Consider the following 26025-nt stretch of genomic DNA (forward strand, 5'->3'; position numbering starts at 1 on the left):
AGAGAGACACAGAGCTTGTTTGCGTGTGAGTGGGAGACAAATGAGTTACGAGTGCTATAAGGTGTTTTGTTCTTTTCCCTTTTTTGTTTTTGGTATGGATGGTACAGTTAGGGAGTGGGGGTCAAGAGCACTCAGGGATAAGGTTTACCCCTGATACAAAGTGAGTATTGCCTACCACTGGAGGACATAAAAGTGCAAAAGTCTTTAAAAAAAAAGGGGGGGGGGCAGTCAGCAATTCAGTTTTGTTCAAGAATATCATATACTTGGTCTAGGACTTTGCTTAGTTCTTTTGTTCCCCTGGGGAGCAAAATATTTTTATTTCACCCCCATTCTTTTTATTTATTTTTTGCACATTCTTAACAGAGTGGTTTGATAAATAATCCTGAATATCTTGGGGAAAATTTGGGGGTGGGAATATACAGTGTATAACAAAAGTGAGTACACCACTCACATTTCTGCAGATATTTAAGTATATCTTTCCATGGGACAACACTGACAAAATGACACTTTGACACAATGAAAAGTAGTCTGTGTGCAGCTTATATAACAGTGTAAATTTATTCTTCCCTCAAAATAACTCAATATACAGCCATTACTGTCTAAACCAGCGGCAACAAAAGTGAGTACACCCCTAAGAGACTACACCCGTAAATGTCCAAACTGAGCACTGCTTGTTATTTCCCCTCCAAAATGGCATGTGACTCGTTAGTGTTACTAGGTGTCAGGTGTGCATAGGGAGCAGGTGTGTTCAATTTTGTAGTACAGCTCTCACACTCTCTCATACTGGTCACTTAAAGTTCCAACATGGCACCTCATGGCAAAGAACTCTCTGAGGATCTTAAAAGACGAATTGTTGCACTACATGAAGACTGTTGTGTTATATAACTACTTCCACATACTTTCAGCTACAGACATCACTCCAACTTTAAAACAAAGTAAAGACATTAAACTATTAATCTTGTATTTATCTTTTCAATATCTTTTATAGTTCCAGTTTAAGTTTGATGCACTTTTACAACCTTTGCAAAAATTTATAATGGGTATGTATTCCATTGGCTAGACTGGGAGCCTAATTAGTAGAGCGGGAGACTTCAAATTTTTCATCTGACATTTTTCTCCTTAAACTGCCGCTGTGTCCACAGTTTGCTACACAGTCATCATTCATCATTTTATCATCAAAATGTAGAGCCACTCCTCTACTTTTAAATCATGTGTAATCTACAACCCTGACAGATGTAAACTTTTGAAACTGTGGGGATTCAAGTACAGGGAGTTCCTTCCAACTCCTCCATTAAACTCCATAGTAATTTTAGGAAGATTTTCTCAAAACCTGAAAAGAGCCCCCTTTTAAGACCAAATTTTTGACCCCAGGGGAAAAAAAAAAACAACAAAACTTTGGATTTGGAAGAGAGAGACACCCTACACACTTTTGAAATAAGGCCTCAACCTTCTCTTTTCCCCTTGGATGCTTATTCGAGTTGTTGTCAAATATTGCCTTTATGTGGGAAAGAATTAAAGATAGGATCATGTGAACTTGAATCTGGATCATTTGAGCCTCATGCTGTTGTGTGACTTCCCTTGATATATGGAGCACTTCTGCTTTTCACTCGCTCCTCATTTGTGATTTGTCCCATTTGCTGTCCTAAACCCTCCTAAACCCTTCAACCAGTTGAGGGAGTTGGCTGGCCCTCCCTGAGCCTGGTTTTGCTGAACATCTTCTCCTCTTTTAAGGGTCTTCCTCCAGCAGCACCAACTCCTTGCTTGGCGTTGGCAGGGAGATAATATTGTATGGCCTTTACCTTACAATATGAAGCACTTTGAGACAGCTGTTGTTGTGAATTGGCACTTTATAAATGAAATAATTATACAATCTATGCAAAAGACCTTGGTGTTTATCAATCTACAAAAACACAAATTGACTAAATTCAGGACTACTCATTCTAAAGAATGACTGTTCTCCAAAGATCATAAGTACAATGTGTAATTCAAAAAGAGGGGAAAAGAACCCAAAGACAACAGGAAAAAAACATCCTCTACAACTTGCTAGAATGTGTGTTTATGTACAGTACCTACTACAACAAAAACACTGAAACAAAAACAGAATGTTTGAAAAATAAGAATCAAAACATCCCAATAATATGTTAACCAAAGCAGTTTTGTAGAGAGGAATGTTCCAGAATTCTTATGTAGCTACAGGAAACATGGAGGTGTTTGTTGTAAAAAGGTAAAAAGTCAGAGGTTTTTTTTTTATATGTTGACACATTTTAAAATCACATTTTATGAGTAATCAATTCAAAAATCCTGGCATTTACAAAGGCTTATACTCTTTTTAGCTGTACTAACTGTACTAGTTCAGCAGGTCATGTGCCAAAACACCAAAAATTATGTTTGGTAAAGGTAAGGAGTAAAGAAAGTACAGAAAAATGAAACAACTAAGAAAAATGTTGCATGAAGATTTTGGATGTTTTTAAATTGATTCCTACAAACCTTAAAAAGACAAATCCAAACACGGCCAAAAATGGCATCTCCTGAAATTCCTCTCCTATTTTATCTATGTAATATAGTCAAAGGCCTTCGACTTTCTTTCCATCCACAGTCTAAGCTTCGGGGGGAAGGGGGGGTTACAGTATGTACAAAAACACACTCTGATGCATTTTTATTTTTTACAGTTTCTCTTAGAGACAAACACGCAAACACAGTTACTTAGTCACAAATTGAAGGACTGCACTGTACAAAAAATGTGTATTGTGCTGGTCAAGAACCTTTATATTTATAATGCACACCTTTTCCTCATGTATACAGAGACAAACACAGTCACAAATGCACACCCACGGGCTCTCACAGGCCAGTGGCTCTGTCCCAGTGAACGTAATATTCCAGTCGGGGCCTTGTGCAGTGCAGCAAGTCACCAACTGTTGTGATTCCAACCCACCACCCAGCACCCAGCACCCAGCTCCATCCAGTTCAAATGAAACCCTGGGAACAGGTTTTGGTAGGATCTGTTCAGATGTGGTCTGATGTCAGCAGACATTGTTCAGATTGGACTGAAGTAAACTTCAGCTCAGACCAGCTTTTCTCTTCTTTGATTCTACAGCTCAATTCTCTCTTCAGCACTCTGAAAACACAAGATCAAATTCAACTTGGGATGGAACAACAGTGTTTTCTTTACACGAGTATTTTTCGCTTGAATGTGTATTTTTTCCCCCTCATCTAGTAGAATGATCAGTAGGAACACTAAAGTTGTCAAATTTGTCATAGGCTTTAGACAAAATAATGCATTGATGCTCACACACATCTTGATGTGTGTGGCAAAGTGTGTGCTAGAAATTTGAAAATCTTAACTTCAAACTATGAAGACTAGGACAGAACAACCCTTTGGTGCAATGTTAGCATTTAAAGAAGTCTAATAGAGTTTTCTGAGCATCCTTTGCCTATGTTTCTATCACCTCTCACTTTCCTCGTGTTGTCGCTCACCACTGGCCTTTAGCTGCACTGCTCCTCCTCTGCTGTGAGATGCTGTAGATCTCCTGAAGCTGTTTCTTCTGGTCGTCACTGAGAGCAGCAGTCAAACACTGGTACCAGGCTGGATCAGAACTCTGAACCCCTAACACACACAGGATGTTAGTGTGAGGGTGGTGTCATGCAGATTAGGTGACGCTAAAACCATTAGCTGGTCTACATTAAGTTTGGTTTGTTAGATTTTTTTTTTTTTTACAGTGGGAAATCTATTTGAAGAAAATTCTGTTTATTAGGCACTGATTTAGTAAACATTTTCTGTCTTATCCATCATATTGTGGATTAAGCTTACTGACTCAAGTGTGCTGTGCATTTCTACGATTGCCTGGATTGAATTATTAGGATACATTGCTTTATAAAAAATTAATGTATATATCAAATTTTCCTCAATATCATTGTTTTTATACTGTTTGTTTACTCCAGTGGGAAAAATTGCTTATAGACAGTGGGCCAATTTATTGATCACCATTAGACTGTTTATGTATGCAATATTAAATCATTTCAGTTTTGCTGAATCCAATCAAGTTTCTGAAGGTTAGAATAATGTCTTGTAATTGTCTTGTAAAAGTGAATGAAAAATGTTTATGTAAAGAATAAAATTAGATAAAAAGAAAGTGGTTGTCAAACTGTGGTGCGACCCCCTCTTGTGGGGCATAGTCACTGCAGGTAGTGTGGATGACCAGGGGAACAACAGTGAAACTAAACTGAGAAAAAGTGAATATTTTAAGAAAAATAAACACAGAACTCTCAAACTCCCATGGCAACAACATTCTTCAACAGCATCACAAAATCGGTGGTTCGAGAAAGAACCCACGCTGTTGCACCTGAACAAGCCTGACCCACAGAAGAACCATCCTGCTGCCAATTCCCCAGAAAAATACAATAAAGAGGTCCTGAGTCAATTTCTTACTAATATTTAAATGATAACCTACTGAGCAGGGCGGACGTGAAGAACTGATACTCGTCCTCTCCATTGTCATAGTCCAGAGGCGTGCTGTACTCCTCCAGAGGCGTTCCCTCAAAACCATCATCATCCCAGTAGTCATCTTCATCATCATCATCATCATCATCCTCGCCTCCTTGGCCTGCTGACATGCTGGACTGCTGCATGTTACCATTCTCGTTCATCTCATCTTCATCACTTGGAATTTCCTCTACCATAAACAAAATAATACAGCCATTTAGGATACAGTATTGGGATTTTTAAAGAAATATTTGCAGTTTGCAGTTTGTTTGGGTTTGAGGCAGTGGTTCTCAGCACAAGACCCTTTTGTAAGAGTGTAATGGGAAGGCATTTATTGTTGTTGAAATCTCTCGATAAGTTGACAACTATAAAATAGATGTTTTTTTGTGTGTGTTTCCCTACAATCATGATTTTTTTTTATTAGATCTTCAGCTTCACAGTGGTTAAAAAAATCTAAATGGAAAAATTATTACTATTGGGTAGAATATTACAGTGGAGAATATTTATGACCTTTATTAGATGATAGAAAATAAAGGAAGGCAATAACAGAAGTCATTGACCAGATTTATCCCATAGACATTGGCATACATGATCAGCATTTTAAACTCCATTATATGATTATGTAAAGAGGGGAAAATAAGCAGATGCCCTCACAAAAATATTGATTCAGTTGTGATGGCTGTTGAAGATCAGAAAATGTTGAACTTGAATGCTGAATTGTTGTTTTCTATCCCTCCCTCTACCCCTCTGCACATCCAGCTTTTCACCTGTAGAAAAATGTAAACTTTTCTATTAAGAGTAAATATTTTCTCAAACTAACACTGAAATTAATATATTCAACTACCAGAGTCCCAGGATACAGCCTTAATCACAACTATAATTTATGAGTAAGCCCCACAAAAGTAGCCATGGTTTAAGGCTCTAATTCCTTAATGTATAACTGAAGCAAATTAGAGCAAGTGAGAAAGAAAATGTGGTGCAGCTAAGTTAAACTCAGCACTGGTGAGTAGTAGCTAATTTGATGCAGACAAAAAAGGCAAAATCTCAGACTCTTTGCTTTCTTTCTATCTACATTCATTCTGCTTTAGTTTCTCTGCTTCTATAGCTCACCCTAACCACCACTCCCTGCTCTCTGGTCTCACCGTTCTGGTCTTCATCCTGAGCCTCTGCACAGGTAAGCAGCTCTGGTTTGTTGATTAGGCGGGAAGCATTAAGGTGTTTGAGGCCCAGGAAAAGGAGTAGAATGGAGGGGACAATCTGGGCAGCAACTGCATCCAGCACAGCTGGCCGGTTAGGAAGCTCAATTAGAACACTCAGTCCAATGATGCACATCTTACGGTCATGAAGTCTGTAGAGTGGATCAGACAGAGGAAGGACAGTTTCTGACAATGAAGGCTTTTTTTTAGAGCAAAAAAAAAAAAAAAAAATGTATTCACACAAATTAGATAGCAATCTATACTTTAAAAGGAGTAAAAAGAGATTACTGATACATAAATTGGGCTAAACTGAACAAAGCTAATAAGTAATCAAAAGTAAACAATGAATTCGGGGGGGGGGGGGGGGGGGGTCAGAAAAACAACGACAAACATCTCTAAAGTTTCCTGATTAACACTGTTGCATCTCATTTTTTAAATTTGTGGGCAAAATGGAAAAAAACTTTTTGCTATAGGGCTGACCTAAACATAAATGGCTCCTTTGTCTAACTGCTCATTACTTCTGTACACAGTAGGTAAAAATTGTCATAGAGCACAGAGTTTGGGAAGGTTCTCTGCACAGGTGTGAAAGTCTAATTGGACCTTTTTGTTATATGCGTAAAGAGCTTTATCACACACATATACAAGCACAAATGGGTGCATGGGACAATTTGGGCTACCTTATCTTGTCCAACAGTACTTTGACATGCTAAATGGAGGAGCCAGGAATTGATTCACTGATGTTCAGATTTTAACCAAAACATCCAGAGCCACAGCCAGCCCCTGACTAATGAGAAGCCTATCTTCCATACTGTACTTATACAACAGTTTGTCCTATTGGAAAAATTCAAATGCTTTCTGAAAGCTGAGAAACTGTGCTTCACAACCAACACAGTAATCGTTGTTGGAAGTCCACAAACAGACATTTGAAATACATTGTGTTGGAGACACTATCGGTGTTAAAGGGTTAAAAACAAAAAAATTTACAAAATGGCTAAAGTTGCTACATTCATCTTTTATTTACAGTCAGCGTGTTGGCAAGGGTAGTGAGTATGCAGGGTTCTAGCGAGTGGATTATTGCCCACTGCACCACGCTGAGGTCGTCTTGTGCTAGGCTGAGAATTTCACACGGGTTTGCTATCGTAACTGTTCTATCATTGCAATTAACAAGCAGTTGAACACTCTGCACACGTCGCTGATACCAAACTGATTTTTCTTTCCTCTGGCTGGATCCCAGCACTATAGTATTATTTCACCGCAATTTACAATCTACCACTGGGCACAGCCAGTTTAGTTCACAATCTCACAAAAGTCCTGTTTACGCTTCATTTTGCAGGGCAAAACAGCGACCAGTGTGAAACCGAGGGGGAAGCAGAGAAAAAGGGGAGCTCAAAGGACAATTCTGGGCTTCCTATTAAACATAAAATCCCAGGAGCTTGTCTTGTTTCTTGTCTTCATAGACTCACAACGATAACACACTGATGTGTTGCTTAAGGAAAGTTTATTAATAACAGCTGCAGATAAACATGCATCTTATTTTCAGAGCATTGTAAAACAAACTAAAGGGATCCACACTCCCCATCGGCATCAAGTCACATGATCAAATCAGATTCAGGTGCCTTTAATGACCCGCAGGATCAACCATTATTCCTTTCCCTTCAAAAGGCTTCCCCTTTTGCCAGGCCACAGTTGTAAATAAGAATTTGTTCTTAATCTGTTTGCCTGGTTAAACAACGGTTTAAAATAAAAAAAATTAATTAATTAAAAAAACATTATCACAGGGCAGCACGGTGGCGCAGTGGTTAGCACTGTTGCCTCACAGATAGGATACCATCTGGAAGACCTGGGTTCGATTCCACCTTGGCCCAGGCCTCTCCCTCTCTCTGTGTGGAGTTTGCATGTTCTCCCCGTGCTTGCGTGGGTTTCCTCCGGGTACTCCGGTTTCCTCCCACATTCCAAAAGACATGCACTTACTGGGGTTAGGTTAATTGGCTAATCTAAATTGCCCATAGGTGTGAATGTGAGTGTGAAAGGTTGTTCGTCTCTCTGTGTTGGCCCTGTGACAGGCTGGCGACCTGTTCAGGGTGTACCCTGCCTCTCGCCCTATGACAGCTGGGATAGGCTCCAGCCCCCCCGCGACCCTGACCAGGATAAGCGGAAGTGAATGGATGGATGGACATTATCACAGAATATTACATACATATTATCCAACTGTTCACCATCACTGATTTAGCAAGCTGGCACGGCACTTAGTGTTTAGCATTAGCAACCTAATTAGCAATCTAATGCTAATTAGCCTCATCACCCCAACACATGGTCTAGTTCTTATATAGCGCTTTTCTACTCAATCAGAGCACTCAAAGCGCTTATACAACCTGTTTGCATTCACCCATGCACTCCCATTCATACAAGCACTTCCATCATTAATTAAGCTAAGTGCTTTTTTAATTAACTAGCATTCACACGCATTCATACTCCGACAGAACGGTCGGAGAGCAACTTAGGGTTAAGTATCTTGCCCAAGGATACATTGGCATGTAGCCTGGAGTAGCCAGGATTCGAACCGCTGACCTTCCGATCAGTAGGTGACCTGCTCTACTTACTGAGCTACAGCCACCCAACATATGCACAGGGCTGAAATTTTTGTCTTGCTAGAACCCTGGTATATACCTCTAAAATCTGAAAATAGCATTTTTACCATTAATTTTCTGTACACATTAAACAAATGAGCTAATACTTGTTAATCAGTAGTAATGAAAAGTGTGGTTTTGAACTGTGGAAACAGCTGGGTTTCCCTCTGTTTCTGGTTTTTATGTAAAGCTAAACACTAGCTGTAATTAACAAGCAGATACATAAATTATCATAAGTAAAAGATCTATTTGTCAAATATAGCTCATCATTTTTAATCTTGTAGAGCTGTTCTAAGCAGCTCATATAAGTTTGCTGCTCAGTAAAATAGAAATCCCCCCCCCCCCCCATACAGGTCACAATTATACATAAAATCCATAAAAACATGGAATCAAAAAATTTTTTTTGGCAATATTCACTTATTTAAGAACATGTATCCAGAATTTCCCCACCCTACCTAGACCTAGGTATAAGCAATAAACAACCTTCACTTACCCCAGGAAGAACTCTGTGTCGTTCATCCACTGGTTGATGAAGTGTGTGGTTATGGGCTGCAGGTTGTGTGGAAAGTGCATGTTGTCCATAGTGTGGATGAGCAGAGCTGGGTTATAGTACAGAGCAGCAATGGCAACCTGGAGACACATTGTCCTTAGCTCACTGGATTTCACCCCCCGCATCAAACGCTCCAGCACTGCCTCCACAAACAGATGGATGCACTGCAGAAAGAAAACAGCAGCAAGAATTTCACTGTTTATTCAAAATGTAAACATGAACATACTCAAACCTACTCCCAGACATTACCCTGGCTTTCCAGCTTCAGGCATAATTACACTAACATCTAACATCATAACCGTATAGACAGTGGGGGAAAATAAGCATTTGATACTCTGCCAATTTTGCAGGTTTTCCCACCTACAAAGAATGGAGAGGTTTGTAATTTTTAATTGTAGCTACACTTCAAATGTGAGAGACAGAATCTAAAAAAAAATTCAGTAAATCACATTGTATGACTTTTAAATAATCAATTTGCATTTTATTGCATGAAATAAATATTTGAGAAAGGTCAGGAATCAGCCCAGAACTACAAAGATGACCGTTAGTAACACACTATGCCGTCACAGATTACAATCCTGCAGGGCATGCAGAAAATGTCCAGGCCTGTTTGAAGTTCACCAATGACTACCTGGATGACCCACAGAAGGCATGGGAGGAGGTTATGTGGTCAGATGAGACCAAAACAGATACTTTTGGTATCAACTCTACTTGCCGTGTTTGGAGGAAGAAGGATGAGTACAACCCCAAGAACCCTGTCCCAGTCATGAAGCATGGGGTTGAAACATCACACTTTGGGGGTACTTTTTTGCAAATGGAACAGGACGACTGCACCGTATTGAAGGGAGGATGGATGGGGTTATGTAGCGCGAGATTATGGCCAACAACCTCCTTCCCTCAGTAAGAGCATTGAAGATGGGTCGTGGCAGGGTCTTCCAGCATGACAATGACCAGAAACACAGCCAGGACAACTGAGTGGCTCTGTAAGAAGCATTTCAAGGTCCTGGAGTGGCCTAACCAGGCTCCAGGCCTGAACCCAAAAGAAAATCTTTGGAGGGAGCTGAAACTCAGCGACAGCCCCGAAACCTGAAAGATCTGGAGAAGATCTGTATGGAGGAGTGGGCCAAAATCCTGCTGCAGTGTGTGCAAACTTGGTCAAGGACTACAAGAAACATCTGACCTCTGTAACTGCAAACAAAGGTTTCTGTACCAAATATTAAGTTCTGTTTTCTATTGTATCAAATACTTGCTTCATGCAATAAAATGCAAATTAATTATTTAAAAATCATACAATTTGATTTCCTGGATCTTTTTTTTAGATTCTGTCTCTCACAGTTGAAGTGTACCTACGATAAAAATTACAGACCTCTCCATTCTTTGTGGGTGGGAAAACTTGCAACATTGGCAACAGTGTATACTCATTTGCTCAAAAGAAATAAAGAACGCTTCTTAATCAGACTATAGTATCAAGTCAATTAAACCTCTGGGATATTGATCTGATCAGTTAAGTAGAAGAGGGAGTTGTTAATCAGTTTCAGCTGCTTTGGTGTTAATGAAATTAAGGACAGATGCACTAGAGGGGCAACAATGAGACAACCCCCAAAACAGAAATTATTTCACAGGTGGAGGACACTTTACATTTTTTTCCCTCCTCATCTTTTCTGTTTTTTTTTTTTTTTTTAATCTTAATCTCTATGTCACTACTGGTAGCACGAATCAATACCTGGACCCTACAGAGGTTGCACAGGTAGTCCAACTCCTCCAGGATGGCACATCAATACGTGTCAATGCCAGAAGGGCTGTCTCTCCCTGCACAGTCTCAAGAGCAGTTACTCTAGTGGCCCTTTCCAACTGACATAGTGCTGGTGCCAGGGCCAAGTTCTTGAACCGTTGAGCACTTTTTCCACTGCAAACTCACTCGATTCTCGGCCAACAAAGCGGTTCTGTTCCGACACCATAAACTAGCTGGTCTAGAACCAAGGAACGTGTCACATGTTCCTTTGTTCTAGACCAGATAGTTTATGGTCTGCAAGGAGCAGAAGGGCATGGCTCTGCTATATTTGCACTCTTTGGCTTCCTTTTTTGAACGAGGGACTGCCCACAGCCACATACGTAAAAAAGATCAGCTCAAAAGCAGTGGAAACGTAGGTCTGTTCTTAAAGGGTTCGCCGGTTCCTGGAAACCAGCACCAGTGCTGGCATGAGCGCTGACACCTTGTCAGTGGAAATGTGACACAGGAGAGCTAGACAGTAAAAGGTCCTTAACCCAGGAGAAGGAGCTTTACCTGCTCCTTCATGCAAGGGGGAACGGCATGAGTGCTGCCATAACCCTACAAAATTACCTTGAGTAGGCCACTGTGAATGTCTCTGACCAAACAATCAGAAACAGACTTCCTGAGGGTGGCCTGAGAGTCCAATGTCCTCTACTGACCAGCACTCTGGTGCCCGTTTGGCATTAGTTATTGAATACCAGAATTGGCAACCCCAATACTGGCTCCCTGTACTTTTCACAGATGAGAACAGGCTCACCCTTAGCTCATGTGACAGACGTGCCAGTGTCTGGACAAACTGCAGAAAATGTTATGCTGCCTGTAACATCCTTCAGCATGACTGGTTTGGTTTTGGGTCACTGCCAGAAAGGCTAGGGAGGCGTATCCATGGAGGGAAACAGACCTCTACAGGCTAGGCAACAGCACTCTGACTGCCAACAGGTATCGGGATGAAATCCTCTGAGCCACTGTCAGACCCTATGCTGGTGCAGTGGGTCCTGGGTTCCTCCTGGTGCATGACAAAGCCTGGCCTTTGTGGTAAGAGTATGCAGGCATTTCCTGGAGGATGAAGGAATTGATATCATTGACTGGCCCTCACACTTAGCTGCCTTAAATCCAATAGGAACACTGTGTTTCGGTCCATTTGGTACACCTAGGTTACACCTCAGACTGTCCAGGAGCTCAGTGTTGCCCTGGTCCAGGGACACCCCCGGACACCATCTGTTGTCTCATTAGGAGCATAACCCGACATTGTCAGGCATGCATACAAGCAGGTGGGGGCCATATAAACTACTGAGTACCATTTTGAGTTGCTGGAATGAAATTTTGGCAAAATAGACTACCATGCCATGTCATTTTTTCACTTTGATTTTCAGGGTGTCTGAATTCAGCCTTCTGTAGGTTGATAATTTTCATTTCCATCAAACAATGTGGCATCCTTTCATTCCTAACACATTATCCAGTCCAGGTCAGTACAGAAATCCAGTGTGATTTTTCCCCATTGAGATCTGACATGTTCTCAAATTGTTCCTTTAATTTTTTTGAGCAGTATGGCAAGAAAAAAACCCACAAAAGACATGCATCTCCTTTAAAACCAATCAAGTCAGATACACACAATTAGAAACACTTTAATATTATGGCTGCAGAATGTTTAAAACAACGATTGTGACTTTATGATAAGCAGATTGCAGGAAAATAAAGTTCTGTACAGAGCAGCACCTGACCTGGTCGATACCTCTGCCTTTGCACTGGAGGATGATAACCTCTAACAGTTTGGCTGCATGACATTCAGCATCTTCACCTGAATCCATGGTCAATACCTACAACAAAACAGTTTACTAGTCAAAATGCAGCAACAATACTTGGATAACTGGAGGTTTGGAGCCATACCTTTTTGCACATGCTGTAGATGACCTCTAAGTGCTTTGGATTGGATAGAAGCATGTCCGTATCCACAGTAATGTAGTTGTGCAAAAGAGGCATCATATCTGTGACACAAACATAATTAATATCACCAGCAGTGTTCTAGTATAAGCTTTATCCAACAATAATCAAGGATTTTATCATCCATTTTTTAAGCTAGTATTTCTATTTAATAGTGTCAGAATTATATGATACAACCCCTATGTAGTCACAGAAAAGCTTAATCTATCACTTCAGTCACAAATTGACAGCAGCTGTGAAGCTACGTCTACAACCTTCACCTTTAATATGGTGCATATTCTGTCACTTATCAATCACTGCTTCTCACAGACTAGAAAACAATTTACCATATACATTGTATATAAAGATTGACAACATGAAAAGTCCCAGAAAACAAGAAAATCATGTGCCACCAGAACCTCAACAGTAAATGGCCAAGGCTTGGAGACATATCTAAGAGCTGGGCAGGAGATGTGACCTTGATACCAAGGTAAGAGAACAAACCAGTCTTTGGGAAAAATTAGTTTATGTAGCTAGCTAGATATCTAGAAGTTTATAAAGATCTTCTTTTTTTTTTTTTTTTTTAAAGGGGTGTGCTCTTTCTTTGCTTACAAGTGGGCTGGGCAGGAGGTGCAACCTCAGTATCCTGTCTCCACCCTACCTGGCAACTAGTATGCAGATTCTGATGTATATTTAGGTTTTTACTATATTGGTAAGAAGACACTACCAAAATATTAAGGAAAAACTGTCACCAATCAGGTATCCCTACATATAGTAGTGCTATTTAATTTATTCGATTTTGGTTGAATAGGCTGAAAAATGAAACAACAAAAGAGCCGGAAACTGCAGATCTTCTAATGCCTACTTAAGCCTGGCTCCAAAAACCTGTTCTAGATGATCTAAGACCTAACTTTCAGCAAACTCAAAACGTATTTAGGGGTAGGGCTATGCAATTAATCGAATTCTGATCTCAATTTCAGCTCCAAATGATCACAAAACAGTGTAATCAACAACAACAAAAAAAAAATTTTTATTAAAATGATTTCATCACATTACGCTCCGTATACTCTTAGCCCTGATTTATTCTGCCGTGCAGAGTCTTTGCGGCCAGCAATGCTGCCAGCAGTTATGCTTGTGCTGGTGCACGATGTGTTATTTATCGTTAATTTTCAAGTGGGTAATCTATACCGTAACCTGCCCTGCACCTCCCTTGAAATATCAAATAGCGTCCGTTATGTCCCTACCAATCATTGGGCATGATTAGCAAGGGACGCTAAGGAGATGCCCCTACCAATATTTGCTCCCCGAGTGTAATTAGCACAGCACACCGATTTGTCGCCAAAACCCTGGAAACCAATTCGACTCACATCCCTGCCAAACCCTTCGAATACATGTACAGGATTTGTCAGTATGTTGTGGCACTAAAAGGCGGAATTAAAAATAATTCAGCCTTAGTAAAAATAATTACAGCGGAATTGAAACTAATTACGGCAGAATTAAAAATAATTCAGTCATAGTAAAAATAATTACGGTGTAATTAAAAATAATTACGGCAGATCATGCAAGAGAGATTATCTCTCTCGACTAGCCATGTAATGCCTTGGTGTTCCCTGGCATTAGTTGGAGGAGATGGCTGGGGAGAGGGAAGCCTGGGCTTCTCTGCTTAGGGAGTTGCCCATGCGACCTGGCCCCAAATAACTGGAAGAAAATGGATGGAAAGATGGTAAATGGACTGGTTTTTACATAGCTCTTTTCTACTCTACTATGAGCACTCACAGCACTTTATACAACCACCAACCTTCTGATTAGTAGGTGACCTGCTCTACCTCCTGAGCTCCAGCTACCAAGAGTGGGCAGATGGATATGTAGATCTGTGATGCAGGTGGCCGGGGTTTGCATCCAACCCATGGCCCTTTGCTGCATTTCTTCCCCTATTTCTCCCAATTTCCTGTCTATCTTCACTGCTCACTATCTAATAAAGGCCAAAAGGCAAAAAAAAAAAAATTATTTAAAAAGAAAATTTAGGATGTTACACAAAGATGCTGGAAGTTAAATATGGATAAAACCATGCAAATGCAAATTATTTGCAGCCTTGCTCTGATCTAGCAGGAAAGTGCTAGATACTGTCAAGAGTTGGTGGAGACCAAACCAGATCTGAGTGTAGGACATACCAGTGAAGTAATCAAAGCAGTCATGCTGGAAGACTTCATAAAGGACACCCAAAAGCTGCCACATCTGGGAGGAGATGGTCTGACAGGTAAGGCCAAATGCCAGTGACAGGATCTCTTCGTAGAATTCTGCAGTAGTTAAAGAATGATAATGATACTCACCCACCTCATTGATATACAAGGAAAAGACAAGCCAACACTGCTAATGGAAAGGTGAAAAGCCAAACAGTGCCAGTTTAAGCACCACTTGGAATTAACATGCAAACTTTACACATAATTACAACATGAAATAAAGCTAAATGTAGCTGCAATAGCTAGCAGATGTACCCTCCCAAAAAGTTACACCTGTCTATGGCATTACTTTCCTTTGACCAGGGATATACCATAGAGTACTGGCACCTATAGTGAGGAAAACAAGTATTTGATACACTGCCGATTTTGTAAGTTTTCCCACCTACAGAGTGGAGTTGTCTGTAATTTTTATCATAGGTACACTTCAACTGTGAGAGAATCTAAAAAAAAAATCCAGAAAATCACATGGTATGATTTTTAAATAAATATTTTGCATTTTATTGCATGAAATAAGAATTTGATCACCTACCAATCGGGAAGAATTCTGGCTCTCACAGACCTGTTAAGTTTTTCTTTAAGAAGTCTTCCTATTCTGGACTAGTTACTTGTATTAATTGCACCTGCTTGAACTCGTTACTTGTACAAAAGACAATCAATCCCACTCCAACCTCTCCACCATGCCCATAACCAAAGAGCTGTCTAAAGACACCAGGGACAAAATTGCAGATCTGTACAAGGCTGGGATGGGCTACAGGATAACAGGGAAGCAGCTTGGTGAGAAGGCAACAACTGCTGGCGAAATGTATAGAAAATGGAAGAAATACAAGATGACTGTCAATCTTCCTCGGTCTGGGGCTCCATGCAATATCTCACCTTGTGGGGTAATGATTCTGAGAAAAGTCAGGAATCAGCCCAGAACAACACGGGGGGGACCTGGTCAATGACCTGAAGAGAGCTGGGACCACAGTCTCAAAGATGACCGTTAGCAACACACTTGGATTACAATCCTGCAGGGCACCCAAGGACCCCCTACTCATGCCAGCAAATGTTCAGGCCTGTCTGAAGTTCACTAGTGCCCATCTGGATGACCCAGACGAGGCATGGGAGAAGGTCATGTGGTCAAATAAGACCAAAATAGAGCTTTTTGGTATCAACTCCACTCACCATGTTTGGAGGGAGAAGAAGTGAAGAAGAGTACAACCCCAAGAGCCCCATCCCAACTGTGAAGCATGGGGGTGGAAACATCATACTTTGGGAGTGCCTTTTTGCAAAAGGGACAGGACGACTGCACTGTATTGAAGGGAGGATGGATGGGGTCATGTATCGTGAGGTTATGGCCAACAACCTCCTTCCCTCAGTAAGAGCATTGAAGATGGATCGTGGCAGGGTCTTCCAGCATGGCAATGACCCGAAACACAGCCAGGACAACTAAGGTGTGGCTCTGTAAGAAGCACTTCAAGGTCCTGGAGTGGCCTAACCAGGCTCCAGACCTGAACCCAACAGAAAATCTTTGGAGGGAGCTGAAACTCAGCGACATCCCCAAAACCTGAAAGATCTGGAGAAGATCTGTATGTAGGGGTGGGTCAAAATCCTGCTGAAGTGTGTGCAAACTTGGTCAAGGACTACAGGAAACATCTGACCTCTGTAACTGCAAACAAAGGTTTCTGTACTAAATATTAAGTCCTGTTTTTCTATTTGTGTCAAATACTTATTTCATGCAATAAAATGCAAATTCATTATTTAAAAATCATACAATGTAATTTTCTGTTAGACTACAACTGCTTTAGCTGCCTGCTGTACCAAGACTATTGTTTTGCACACACTCATAGTGTTCTGCAATACTCACAGATCTGATGTGGATTTTTTTTGACTCTTGCAAAAGCAGTAACCTCAGAACTCCAGTTTTAAAACTGTCCCTGTAAACTCCTTTGGATAATGATAAAATCTAGCAGAAAATTTAAGCAGTTTTCCTTTGATACCAGCGTTATGGATCATAAGAGCTATAGAAATAGAAAATGTGTATGTGTTTCACAAAAGCTAAAAACCTCATCCAAAAAACAGCTAGTGGACTGCCTGTGCACACACACCTGCCATACCTATGATGGGTTTCTGCAAGACCAGTCCAATCACCTGCAAGCAGATCCCCTCCAGCTGTTGAGTGATCTGAGAGATGAAAAGAAATGACAGCAAATATCACATGCACCACTGTTACAAGTTCAGAATCAATTTGTTCCAGACACCCATCCAAGGACAAACAAATCAAACAAACAGGGGAGAGAAGTGTCTGCGACCTTGCAGCCATCAAAGGCACTGCCATTTCAGTTTAAATACTCAGTGACTGCTGTGCATAATGTGTGTATGTTAGACCTCCTTGTGGTCCTCCATGACAGTGAGGATGGTGTCAATTGTGCTGAGGATGCCAAGAGCCATAACAGTCTTATCTTCATTCTCCTCATACTCCTCACTTTGAAGAACTCTGGTGAAGATCTCTGCCTGCCAAACACAGACATGTTTCCATCACTTCCAAGGACATTTGACTGACTTTCATTCATTTTGTGGACACTTACCTTAGCCTTATCCTACACCTAAACCCTTACTTTAACCTTAAGTTTGCCTTTAACATTAAACCTAATGTTCAATCTTTACTCAAATCATAACCCACAGCTACACTTAATATAAACCTAACATAATCTAAGGATAGCCTTACCCTTACCTTAAACCAAGTCTTCTAAATGAGAACAAATGTACAAGCAAGCTTCTTAGATTAGAACAACATTCATAAAGCAGGGGAAACAGGACAAGACTCAGTCAAAAGACATACACAGGGCATCTGTAAGATGTATGTTTCCTTGACACATGATGAAACTGTAAAATAAGTCTGTGTTATCTTCCTACCAGATTCTGTGTCATATCCACCGCAATGATGGCTACTTCCTGGTTGTACTCGCAGATCATTTTCTGAATTACATTTGTCAGGTCATCGTTCTCTGTCTCTCTGACCACATGCAGAAGCTCCTGCATGACTGGCCGAATGTAAGGCCTGATGTACAGCTTGGCTTCATGAAGAAAAAAAAAGAGTAAGGTCTAAGTGAAACTTGCTGAGGACTGAGTCAAAAGATACAGTACAGAAATAGTACAGGTAGTACAGTGGGGGAAATAGTTATCTGATCCCCTGTTGAATTTGTAAGTCTGGTCACTTCCAAAAAAATGAACAGTCTCTAATTTTCATGTCAGTTTCATTTTAATGGAGAGAAAAGGCTTGTCTAACATTTGATGGTACATTTGGGCTGATCCACCATCTTTGCCATGATAATCCTCACTACATGAGGCAAGGCTTTGCATGGAGTGGCTATAGCTCATGAGGTAGAGCAGGTATTAATCTGAAGGCTGGTTCTATCCCTTGCTGCTCCAGTCCGCATGCCAAAATTCTTGGGCACGGATACTGAACTCCAAGTTGCTCTGCAATGCATCCATTGGAGTGTGAATATGTGTTAGATATAAAGCCCTTAGTAGAAAAAAGGGCCTGTATGAATGTGTGTGAATGGGTGAATATGGCATGTTGTATAAAGTGCTCAAAGTAGAGTAGGAAAGTGCTATATAAGAACCAGTTCATTTACCATGTAGGTCCAGACTAAGGGCGACTAATGGTCATTTTATGTGTCTTCCATTTCTGAATAATCACACCAACAGTTGTCACCTTTTCACCAAGCTTCTTGCAAATGATCTTGTAGCCCATTCCAGCCTTGTGCAGGCCTACAATCTTTGACATCATCTGAGAGCACTTTGGTCTTACCCATGGTGCTGGAGAGGTTGGAACGGGAGAAATTTATTGTGTGGACAGGTGTGCTTTATACACATAACAAGCTGAAATCTGGAGTATCTGTAATTGACTGATTGAAATTGATGTGCCACATGTGCACACAGCCATAGACTGGCTGTGTGGGCTGTGGGAGCCAGTATTCTGGCTAGGTTTTAGAAGATTAAATACTATACTCAGTGACATGCAAAACAATTTATAACTTCCATATAATGTGTTTTTACATTTATATCTTAATTAAAATAACAATAATGAGGCTGTTTTGTCAGGGGATCAAATAATTATTTCTCCCACTGTGCAACTAAATCACTGCATGGAAGATGATCATATTTGCACTTATAATTTACATTACTGTTCACTTTCAGACAATATCTGCAAATCCTTCTAGTGGAACAATAATAAATAGTCTCTAATTCCAAATTATAAGAATACCCATTTTCCTTTCTTTGGCATTATTTGTTATTATTTATGAATGTAATATTTGGTGAAATTCTATGAGGGTCTGTCAGGGCCACTGATGGTAAAGAATTGTTATTATTAAATAACTATTTCCTCATAATCTGGTCAAAGATATTTTTTCCTGTACATTTGCAAATTTTTCTTCACAAATTAGCTACTTTTTACTCATAAATGTATGCATTTAGTCTAGGATTTTTTCTTTTGTTTGTTTTCTTCAAGGAATTTTACCCCTTTTTTGACTTCCCCCCCCCCATCCCCCCAAACATCCCCCCCAAAAATCATGTTCAGTTTCACAACACTGATGGGCATAATTTAAAAAAAAAGAGCAATCAGCATTAAAGAAACTTTTAGTGTCAACTTTTGCCAGCTCAGCTGAAATAATAATAGTACCTGGTACAGATTTCAGTTTTAAAACATAGTAATGGACCAGTTGTCCTCCACAGACCTTGTTCTTGGTTGCTGACCAGTGTCTGTAAAGCAATGGCAGCCTCCACCTTGACAGGCATCTCTTTGTCATCTATCAGATCCTGTTTGACCAACTCCACAGCATTCCTCAGTACCAGCTCATCATGGAAATGCAATGGGCTGAAGCAGTGCAGTACCCAGCATGACTACCAGAACAGAAGAGAGAATCACAGGGTTGTGCAGCACGTACATATTTTTCACTCTAGTGAAATATGTGAAGTCACCACTACAATTGTCTACTACTGCAGTCACTGTTTACCCTCACCAGATGTGTCAATGTGGACTGCAGTATACCTGCTGTGCTGAGGAAACTAAATACATTAACTAAATGGATCACCCTGGTAGCTGACCACATGCAGTGTGGGGTGGCTGTGGCTCAGGGGGTTAGAGCAGGTCATCTACTAACTGGAAGTTTTGCAGTTCAACTCCTAGCTGTTCCAGTCACTCACTACCTTCCTCCCTCCCTCCTCTTTCACTTATCAAATTCAGGGTCACGTGGTCAAAATGTAGCCAGCCTGGGTTTGAGTCTTACTTGTGGCCCTTTAATGCGTGTCTCAATTTCCCTGTTTTCCTGTCTATCGTCACTGTACTGCTATCCATTAAAGGCAAAAATGCCCAAAAATATCTTAAAATGTAAGACGAGACATGAACTTAAAGTTGTTGAACTGAAAGCACTGAAAGGTAAAAAATTTGAAGTGTCTGCATGACCCACCCAGCTGCAATAGCAACTGGGTTGCAACAGGTCCCAAAATATATAAACTTTTCTTAAGTTCTTATTAGCCATAATAATTGCTTACTCTCAAAATGCTTTACATAGAAAGGCTGGAAGGTTCACTCACCCTGGCACGCAGATAACCCAAGGGAGAATTAAGCAAGGGGAAGATGTAGTTTTGAAGCATTAACTCCATTTGTTCCCTGTACATCCGTTTCTGTAGGATGATATATATATATATATATATAAATGCATCAAATCTTGAAGCTGATAACATGATCAAAATACTTCTAGAGTTCCATCCAGAGATGTGCCTCTCTGTACCTTCAGTAAGAGCTCAGCTAGAGCTCCAATGCAGTGCAGCGCTCCATCCATCCTGCATGGATCAGCAGAGGGGTCCATCAGGATCTGATGACAGAACTCCATCATCTGAGGTAGAACCTATTAAAAGCACATGCTACAGGTTACATGTGTGAAACTTTTGGGTAGAAACTGAAGATTATGGCTTACAGACAAAGCTGAATGCCTCCAAAACACAAGATACATAACATACTCCTTGTGCAGTGGTGTATAAAATGAAAGCAGCTTTGGATGAAATTTAGACAACAGGATTCTTTTTCCATGTGGTGGAATAAACTATAATGTATTATCATATTAATATGTTTGAGCAATGGGCTAGTACCTACTGCATATAAGCACTGTAGTTCCTGTGGAAGTGTGCTATAATGACCCTCCTCACCTCTTTCCTCTTGCGTGCTGCTTTACACAGGAGGCTCTGGGCAGCAGTGACTGGGAGGGCGTGGTCATCGTAGAGGTCTGCACACAAAGACACATACTCACAAAAATAGCATATCCAAAAACATAGCAGGTATCTATTCTCCACCACTCAATACAGTAGCACTGCTGGTCAATATTAAACGTCTATTCACTTTCTGTCAGTGTTCCTTACACTCTAAGAAAAAGTTGTAATACAGCGTGTGACTGTCTTACAATTTATTATTTTAATAAACTATAATGCTATCAATTTTTCCTGCCAGCTGTAGACAAAATCCAAAATCTGGCTGAGTTAGCTGGGTAACTTCAGAGATGTCCAGCTCGATATGTTAAAATTCCAAGATATTTAACACTTACTGAACTTCATGCGAATATACTCATATGGGTCTTCTTGCCACAGCTTCTCATCCTCATCTTTGTAGCACATAAGAGGGAAGATGACCTCCTGGCAAATACTCTGTAAGACACAAAGGTCTTCATAATGTTAGAATAAGAAGGATTAAAGGAAAAAAAATTACACTGGTTTTAATTTTTAAAAGAATGAGTAGAGTGGAACACATGGAGTAGAAATTTCTAACCTTGTGTGATTGATTAAATTATGAAATCACTGAAAGGACTACTTTCAGTCAGCTTCCAGTTATTACTTTTTATTAAAGTTAATCCTGTTCTGAGTGAGATGGACTCCTCTGTAAAATTCTTGGTATTTTTGGTTGAAAAGTACATTTAGTATTTGCTGGAACAATATGCAGATAACCCTGAACTGAATAAGAGGGGGATCAGGATCTGGTCCCATCAGGAATAGGTCAGTATCAAATTGCTTCATGCCTGTCCTACCTGCATGTGCGGCTTCATCTGTTTCCAGGTCAGTGAGTGTGACAGACCCTGGTTGAGGTAGTTGAGACACTGCTGTAGAACCCGAGGAGTAACGTACTGTTTCTGCCGGTACTGGTCCACTACCTTTAGTAAGACCTAGGGGACAACACACCACACAAAGCAGATACTTTGTCAGTCCTAGGCTGGGTATTCTTTACAGATGTGAAAAGCCTGTGGCTCAGGAGGTAGAGCAGGTCATCTACTAATTGGAAGGTTGGTGGTTCGATCCCTAGCTGTTCCATTCTACATGCCAAAGTATCCTTGGGGCAAAATACTGAACCCCGAGTTGCTCCGAATGTATTCATTGAAGTGTGAATGTGTGTGCAAATGTTAGATAGAAAGCACTTAGATGTACAAAGTATCTCATAAACAAACCAAGGTTATAGTTTTTCTTTTTTTTAGGATTTTACATTATAGCTTTATTTTGTTGTAACTTTTTTTTCTAATTCAGTTAGTTTTAGTATTTTCATACATTGTCAGGTGCAAGATTAAAGGTGCAAGAGTAACTATTGTGTAATAAGAGCTCAATAAAACTCATTTAAAAACTCTTGAGAACCAACTGTTCACAAGATAGCAGCATTATGTGCATTATGTGAACATCATGAGACATTAACAAGGAGAAACAAAGAAAAACAAACTCCCAAACCCAATAAACTCAAGCTTCAGTGCAGTAGATTAATACCTCGCATGTGGTGTATAACATCAGAACGCAGCAAATGTTTGACAAACACAAACTGAACTCAGTGAAGGAATCAACACTCAAATACAACTTTTCAAGATTGCATGTTTGTATTTGTTTGGGGTCACACAGAAGTGTAGACATCCCAATTTCAATACACAATTTTTTCAGTGCATCCTCCTTGCAGTGTATTAATGAGCCCACAGTTATTTTTTCAGTGAAAACAGTGCATTTTAGTTGTCACCTGGCTGCGATGCTGGTTCTCTGTCGGAGCTGCTCAGAGAGCTAGCTTGGTTAGATACTCACTAATTAGACTTCTGTGCTGGGTCTTTGCATGGCCTATGTATTAAAGTCATCTTGTCCCAGAAATGCACAAGAGGACATGAATGTGCTGAACAGGCCAGTTACAACTAAAACTAGTTACTAACTAAAACCCAGCTAAAACTGCTAGAACAGAACCAAAATGATTTCATATCAATCCACAAGGCTTTTAAATAAACTGACAAACATGAAAACAATGGACATTTTATCTCTAATTTTAGTTTGTTTTCATTAGTTTTGTAAATGCACAATACAAATTTAGTTAGTTATTGTTTTTTCATTTTCTTTACTGTTTTTATTTCAGTTATCAAAAATGTTTTTTCAATTTCACTTTCGTTATTTCATGAATCAAACTGAGTCAAACATCATCTCCACATCACACGGCATGGCATCCAGCAGCATGCGATACAAAAAAAAGTTTCTTCATCGTCTGCTTCAACTTCTGAATTGTGATGTGCTTTCTCAGATTTAACAGGTACTGGTCAGTGTGAAAAGGGCTGTTGCGTTTGGTCAGAATTTACAAATGATAACTTAATAAATGCTGTTTTTTTTAGAAAGAAAAACATTTAGCATTTAGTTTATTTAAATATTTATTTTGACAACTGAAAATAAAACCTAAATGAATACTTCTCATGGGCAGGCATCTTAGGCTCACCCACAATGATGCAGCAGGGTCACATCCTCTATGGTGAGCAATTCTCAAGTATTGTGCACATGGCATCACATGAAAAAGCTCAATACAAACCCTATTTTCTGTCAGGCCACCTTCAAAACCTCTTAATTCATGATAAAGCTGGTGAACTTGGCCACTATGGATTGTAGGGGCCTCTGTCGATGGCTTTGAGGCCAAAGTTTGAAGAGCTCTTTTTATCCTCAAATAAGTTGTCTGAGGCACTTCCAATTGCTTTATTCCACAAATGCAAACATGTTTCAGAAGTTACCTTCTGACCCTACTGTAATATCATGGATGTTATTCAGTCATTCTCTCCTGGTCAGTTAGTCAAGCCTCCAGAAATTCACTCTTTGGCTTGGTCCACTCTGCTGTTTGTTTTTTCATTTTGTCTTTAATTGCATGTAATTCTATCCATTTTCTCTAAAAGGTTCTGAAGGATTGTGTGCAAGCTAGCCATGCTGTTGGATACCTGCTGCCCATCAACTTCTGAATGGCTGTCATTATCAGTCAGACTCTCCGCCTGTTGTGGGTCATTTAGATCTGCAAGACTTTCTTTGGTCTTTCTTTAGGCTTAGTGTCAAATGCCTTACGAATATCACGTAATGATGAGTTAAAATACACCTAAATACTTAACAAAATTTTCCATTAGGGATCAAACAGCTCTTGAATTAACTAGTCATACTTGCAGAAGGAAACCCGATACAAAAATACATGTAAAACAACTAGGCTGCACTGTCATTGCACATGTGCCACAATGAATGTATTAAAAAGGGGGTAAAGATGCATACTGAAACCATAAATGTGCCATATGCAACTGGTGCTAAATAACATATTGTAACTACAGACGGGATGAAAGTAAGAGTGTTATTTAATTGAAATACTCTTTATCTCAACAGAACAAACTCAGTGACAAATAATTACCTGCTGTATGCCCAATGCATATGTCTTCAGGAAAAAATCTGCAAACTCGTAGTATTCTTTTGTCACATTGCCAGGGCTTCCATACCTATGATTCATATTAGAAAAGTAAATAATGCTGAAAAGGTCTTTCTGCTAACCAAAAAAAATTTGCTCAGTCGTGGATCTGAAAGCATGGACTCACCGCTCAAACAGTCGGGTGATGATGCGCAGTGCCCACTTTTTACACTTCCACCATGCCAGCTCAGGACGGTCATCCTCATCAACCTCCAATGTTTCCTAACAAAACACAGTTTATGGTCAGCCCTAGGTGCTTGTGAAGAACAAATCAACTAGAATTTGTTATAAAAACATTAAGAAATTGATATTTTTTAGGTATCATTATGATTTTAAAATGAATTTCCATGTTATTTTCTGTAATTGTTTTTTGTCTTCCTCATAATCCATGTGTCTAGGCTTAGTGTAGAACAGGGGTCGGCAATCCACGGCTCTTTCAGTTTTATGCTGCGGCTTTATAAGTATCCAAATGAAGTGCATTTTATTTTTGTCAGTTTTTTGTTGTAGTTCTAAATTGGAACATTATTGTGATCTTGAAATATTAAAATAAAATCATTTTATTTATTTATTTATTTTCGTTTCTCAATATATGTGTCAAAGTGCATTTCCTTAATCAACAGACATTTTATTTAACAGGTTTTTGTTTCTGTCAGAGATAAATTAAAAAAAAAAAAAACTGATGATGCTGCGTTGTGCTATTCAGGTCTCACAGTAACTGAATGCCTCACCTGAAGTCAGCTTCTAACAGTTCAGACTCAAATGTGTGACTGTAAATCTGTGTCATTCGAAACCAAATTAATGCAGTTTGTTGGGAATTAGAAAAACATCACTGATAAGCATGTTTTTAAATATACTGTGTCTGCTGGCTCATACAAAGATTTTTATTCTCAATGAAACTTTTCAGCCAGATAGGTTTTCATGTTCTCCCTGTGTCTGTCTGGGTTTCTGATTTCATTCCACAATCAAAAAACATGCATGCTAGGTTAATTGGTAATTCTAAATTGGCCATGGATGTGAGCCAGATAAAGTGCTTAAAATGTATGATAACTCACTATCAATTGTACGAGTACAATTACATTATACACTGCTCAAAAAAAATAAAGGGAACACTTAAACAACACAATATAACTCCAAGTAAATCAAACTTCTGTGAAATCAAACTGTCCACTTAGGAAGCAACACTGATTGACAATCAATTTCACATGCTCTTGTGCAAATGGAATAGACAACAGGTGGAAATTATTGGCAATTAGCAAGACACACTCAATAAAGGAGTGGTTCTGCAGGTGGGAACCACAGACCACTTTGATGTTTTGGTCACTTTTGAATGTTGGTGGTGCTTTCACACTTGTGGTAGCATAAGACGGAATCTACAACCCACACAAGTGGCTCAGGTAGTGCAACTCATCCAGGATGGCACATCAATGCGAGCTGTGGCAAGAAGGTTTGCTGTAGTGATGGCAAAACGAGGCTTTCTGAAGCTCTGAACCTTT

General features: G+C 39.9%; 1 protein-coding gene across 4 annotated transcripts in view; it reads right to left on the minus strand.

The window, feature by feature from the left end:
* Positions 1–758: 758 nt before the first annotated feature.
* ipo8 (importin 8) overlaps positions 759–26025 on the minus strand; it is a 39170-nt gene continuing 13903 nt past the window's right edge. The window contains exons 7-25 of one of the 4 annotated variants that reach the window (XM_030720056.1): positions 24660–24754; positions 24479–24563; positions 21846–21980; positions 21369–21468; positions 20977–21053; positions 20562–20678; positions 20365–20454; positions 19506–19671; positions 17680–17840; positions 17152–17277; positions 16881–16947; positions 14716–14841; positions 12512–12609; positions 12346–12441; positions 8797–9017; positions 5623–5828; positions 4449–4670; positions 3447–3604; positions 759–3115 (exon numbers count right to left, since the gene is read on the minus strand). In XM_030720056.1, coding sequence (XP_030575916.1) covers positions 3471–3604; positions 4449–4670; positions 5623–5828; positions 8797–9017; positions 12346–12441; positions 12512–12609; positions 14716–14841; positions 16881–16947; positions 17152–17277; positions 17680–17840; positions 19506–19671; positions 20365–20454; positions 20562–20678; positions 20977–21053; positions 21369–21468; positions 21846–21980; positions 24479–24563; positions 24660–24754 — 2322 coding nt within the window. In that variant the 3' untranslated portion in view covers positions 759–3115; positions 3447–3470. Of the gene's footprint in view, positions 3116–3446; positions 3605–4448; positions 4671–5622; positions 5829–8796; positions 9018–12345; positions 12442–12511; positions 12610–14715; positions 14842–16871; positions 16948–17151; positions 17278–17679; positions 17841–19505; positions 19672–20364; positions 20455–20561; positions 20679–20976; positions 21054–21368; positions 21469–21845; positions 21981–24478; positions 24564–24659; positions 24755–26025 lie in introns of all 4 variants that reach the window. The other 3 variants (XM_030720055.1, XM_030720053.1, XM_030720057.1) reach the window with 3 other exon arrangements.

Source organism: Archocentrus centrarchus, chromosome 23 (genome assembly GCF_007364275.1).
Source record: "Archocentrus centrarchus isolate MPI-CPG fArcCen1 chromosome 23, fArcCen1, whole genome shotgun sequence".
NCBI classification, from domain to species: Eukaryota; Metazoa; Chordata; class Actinopteri; order Cichliformes; family Cichlidae; genus Archocentrus; species Archocentrus centrarchus.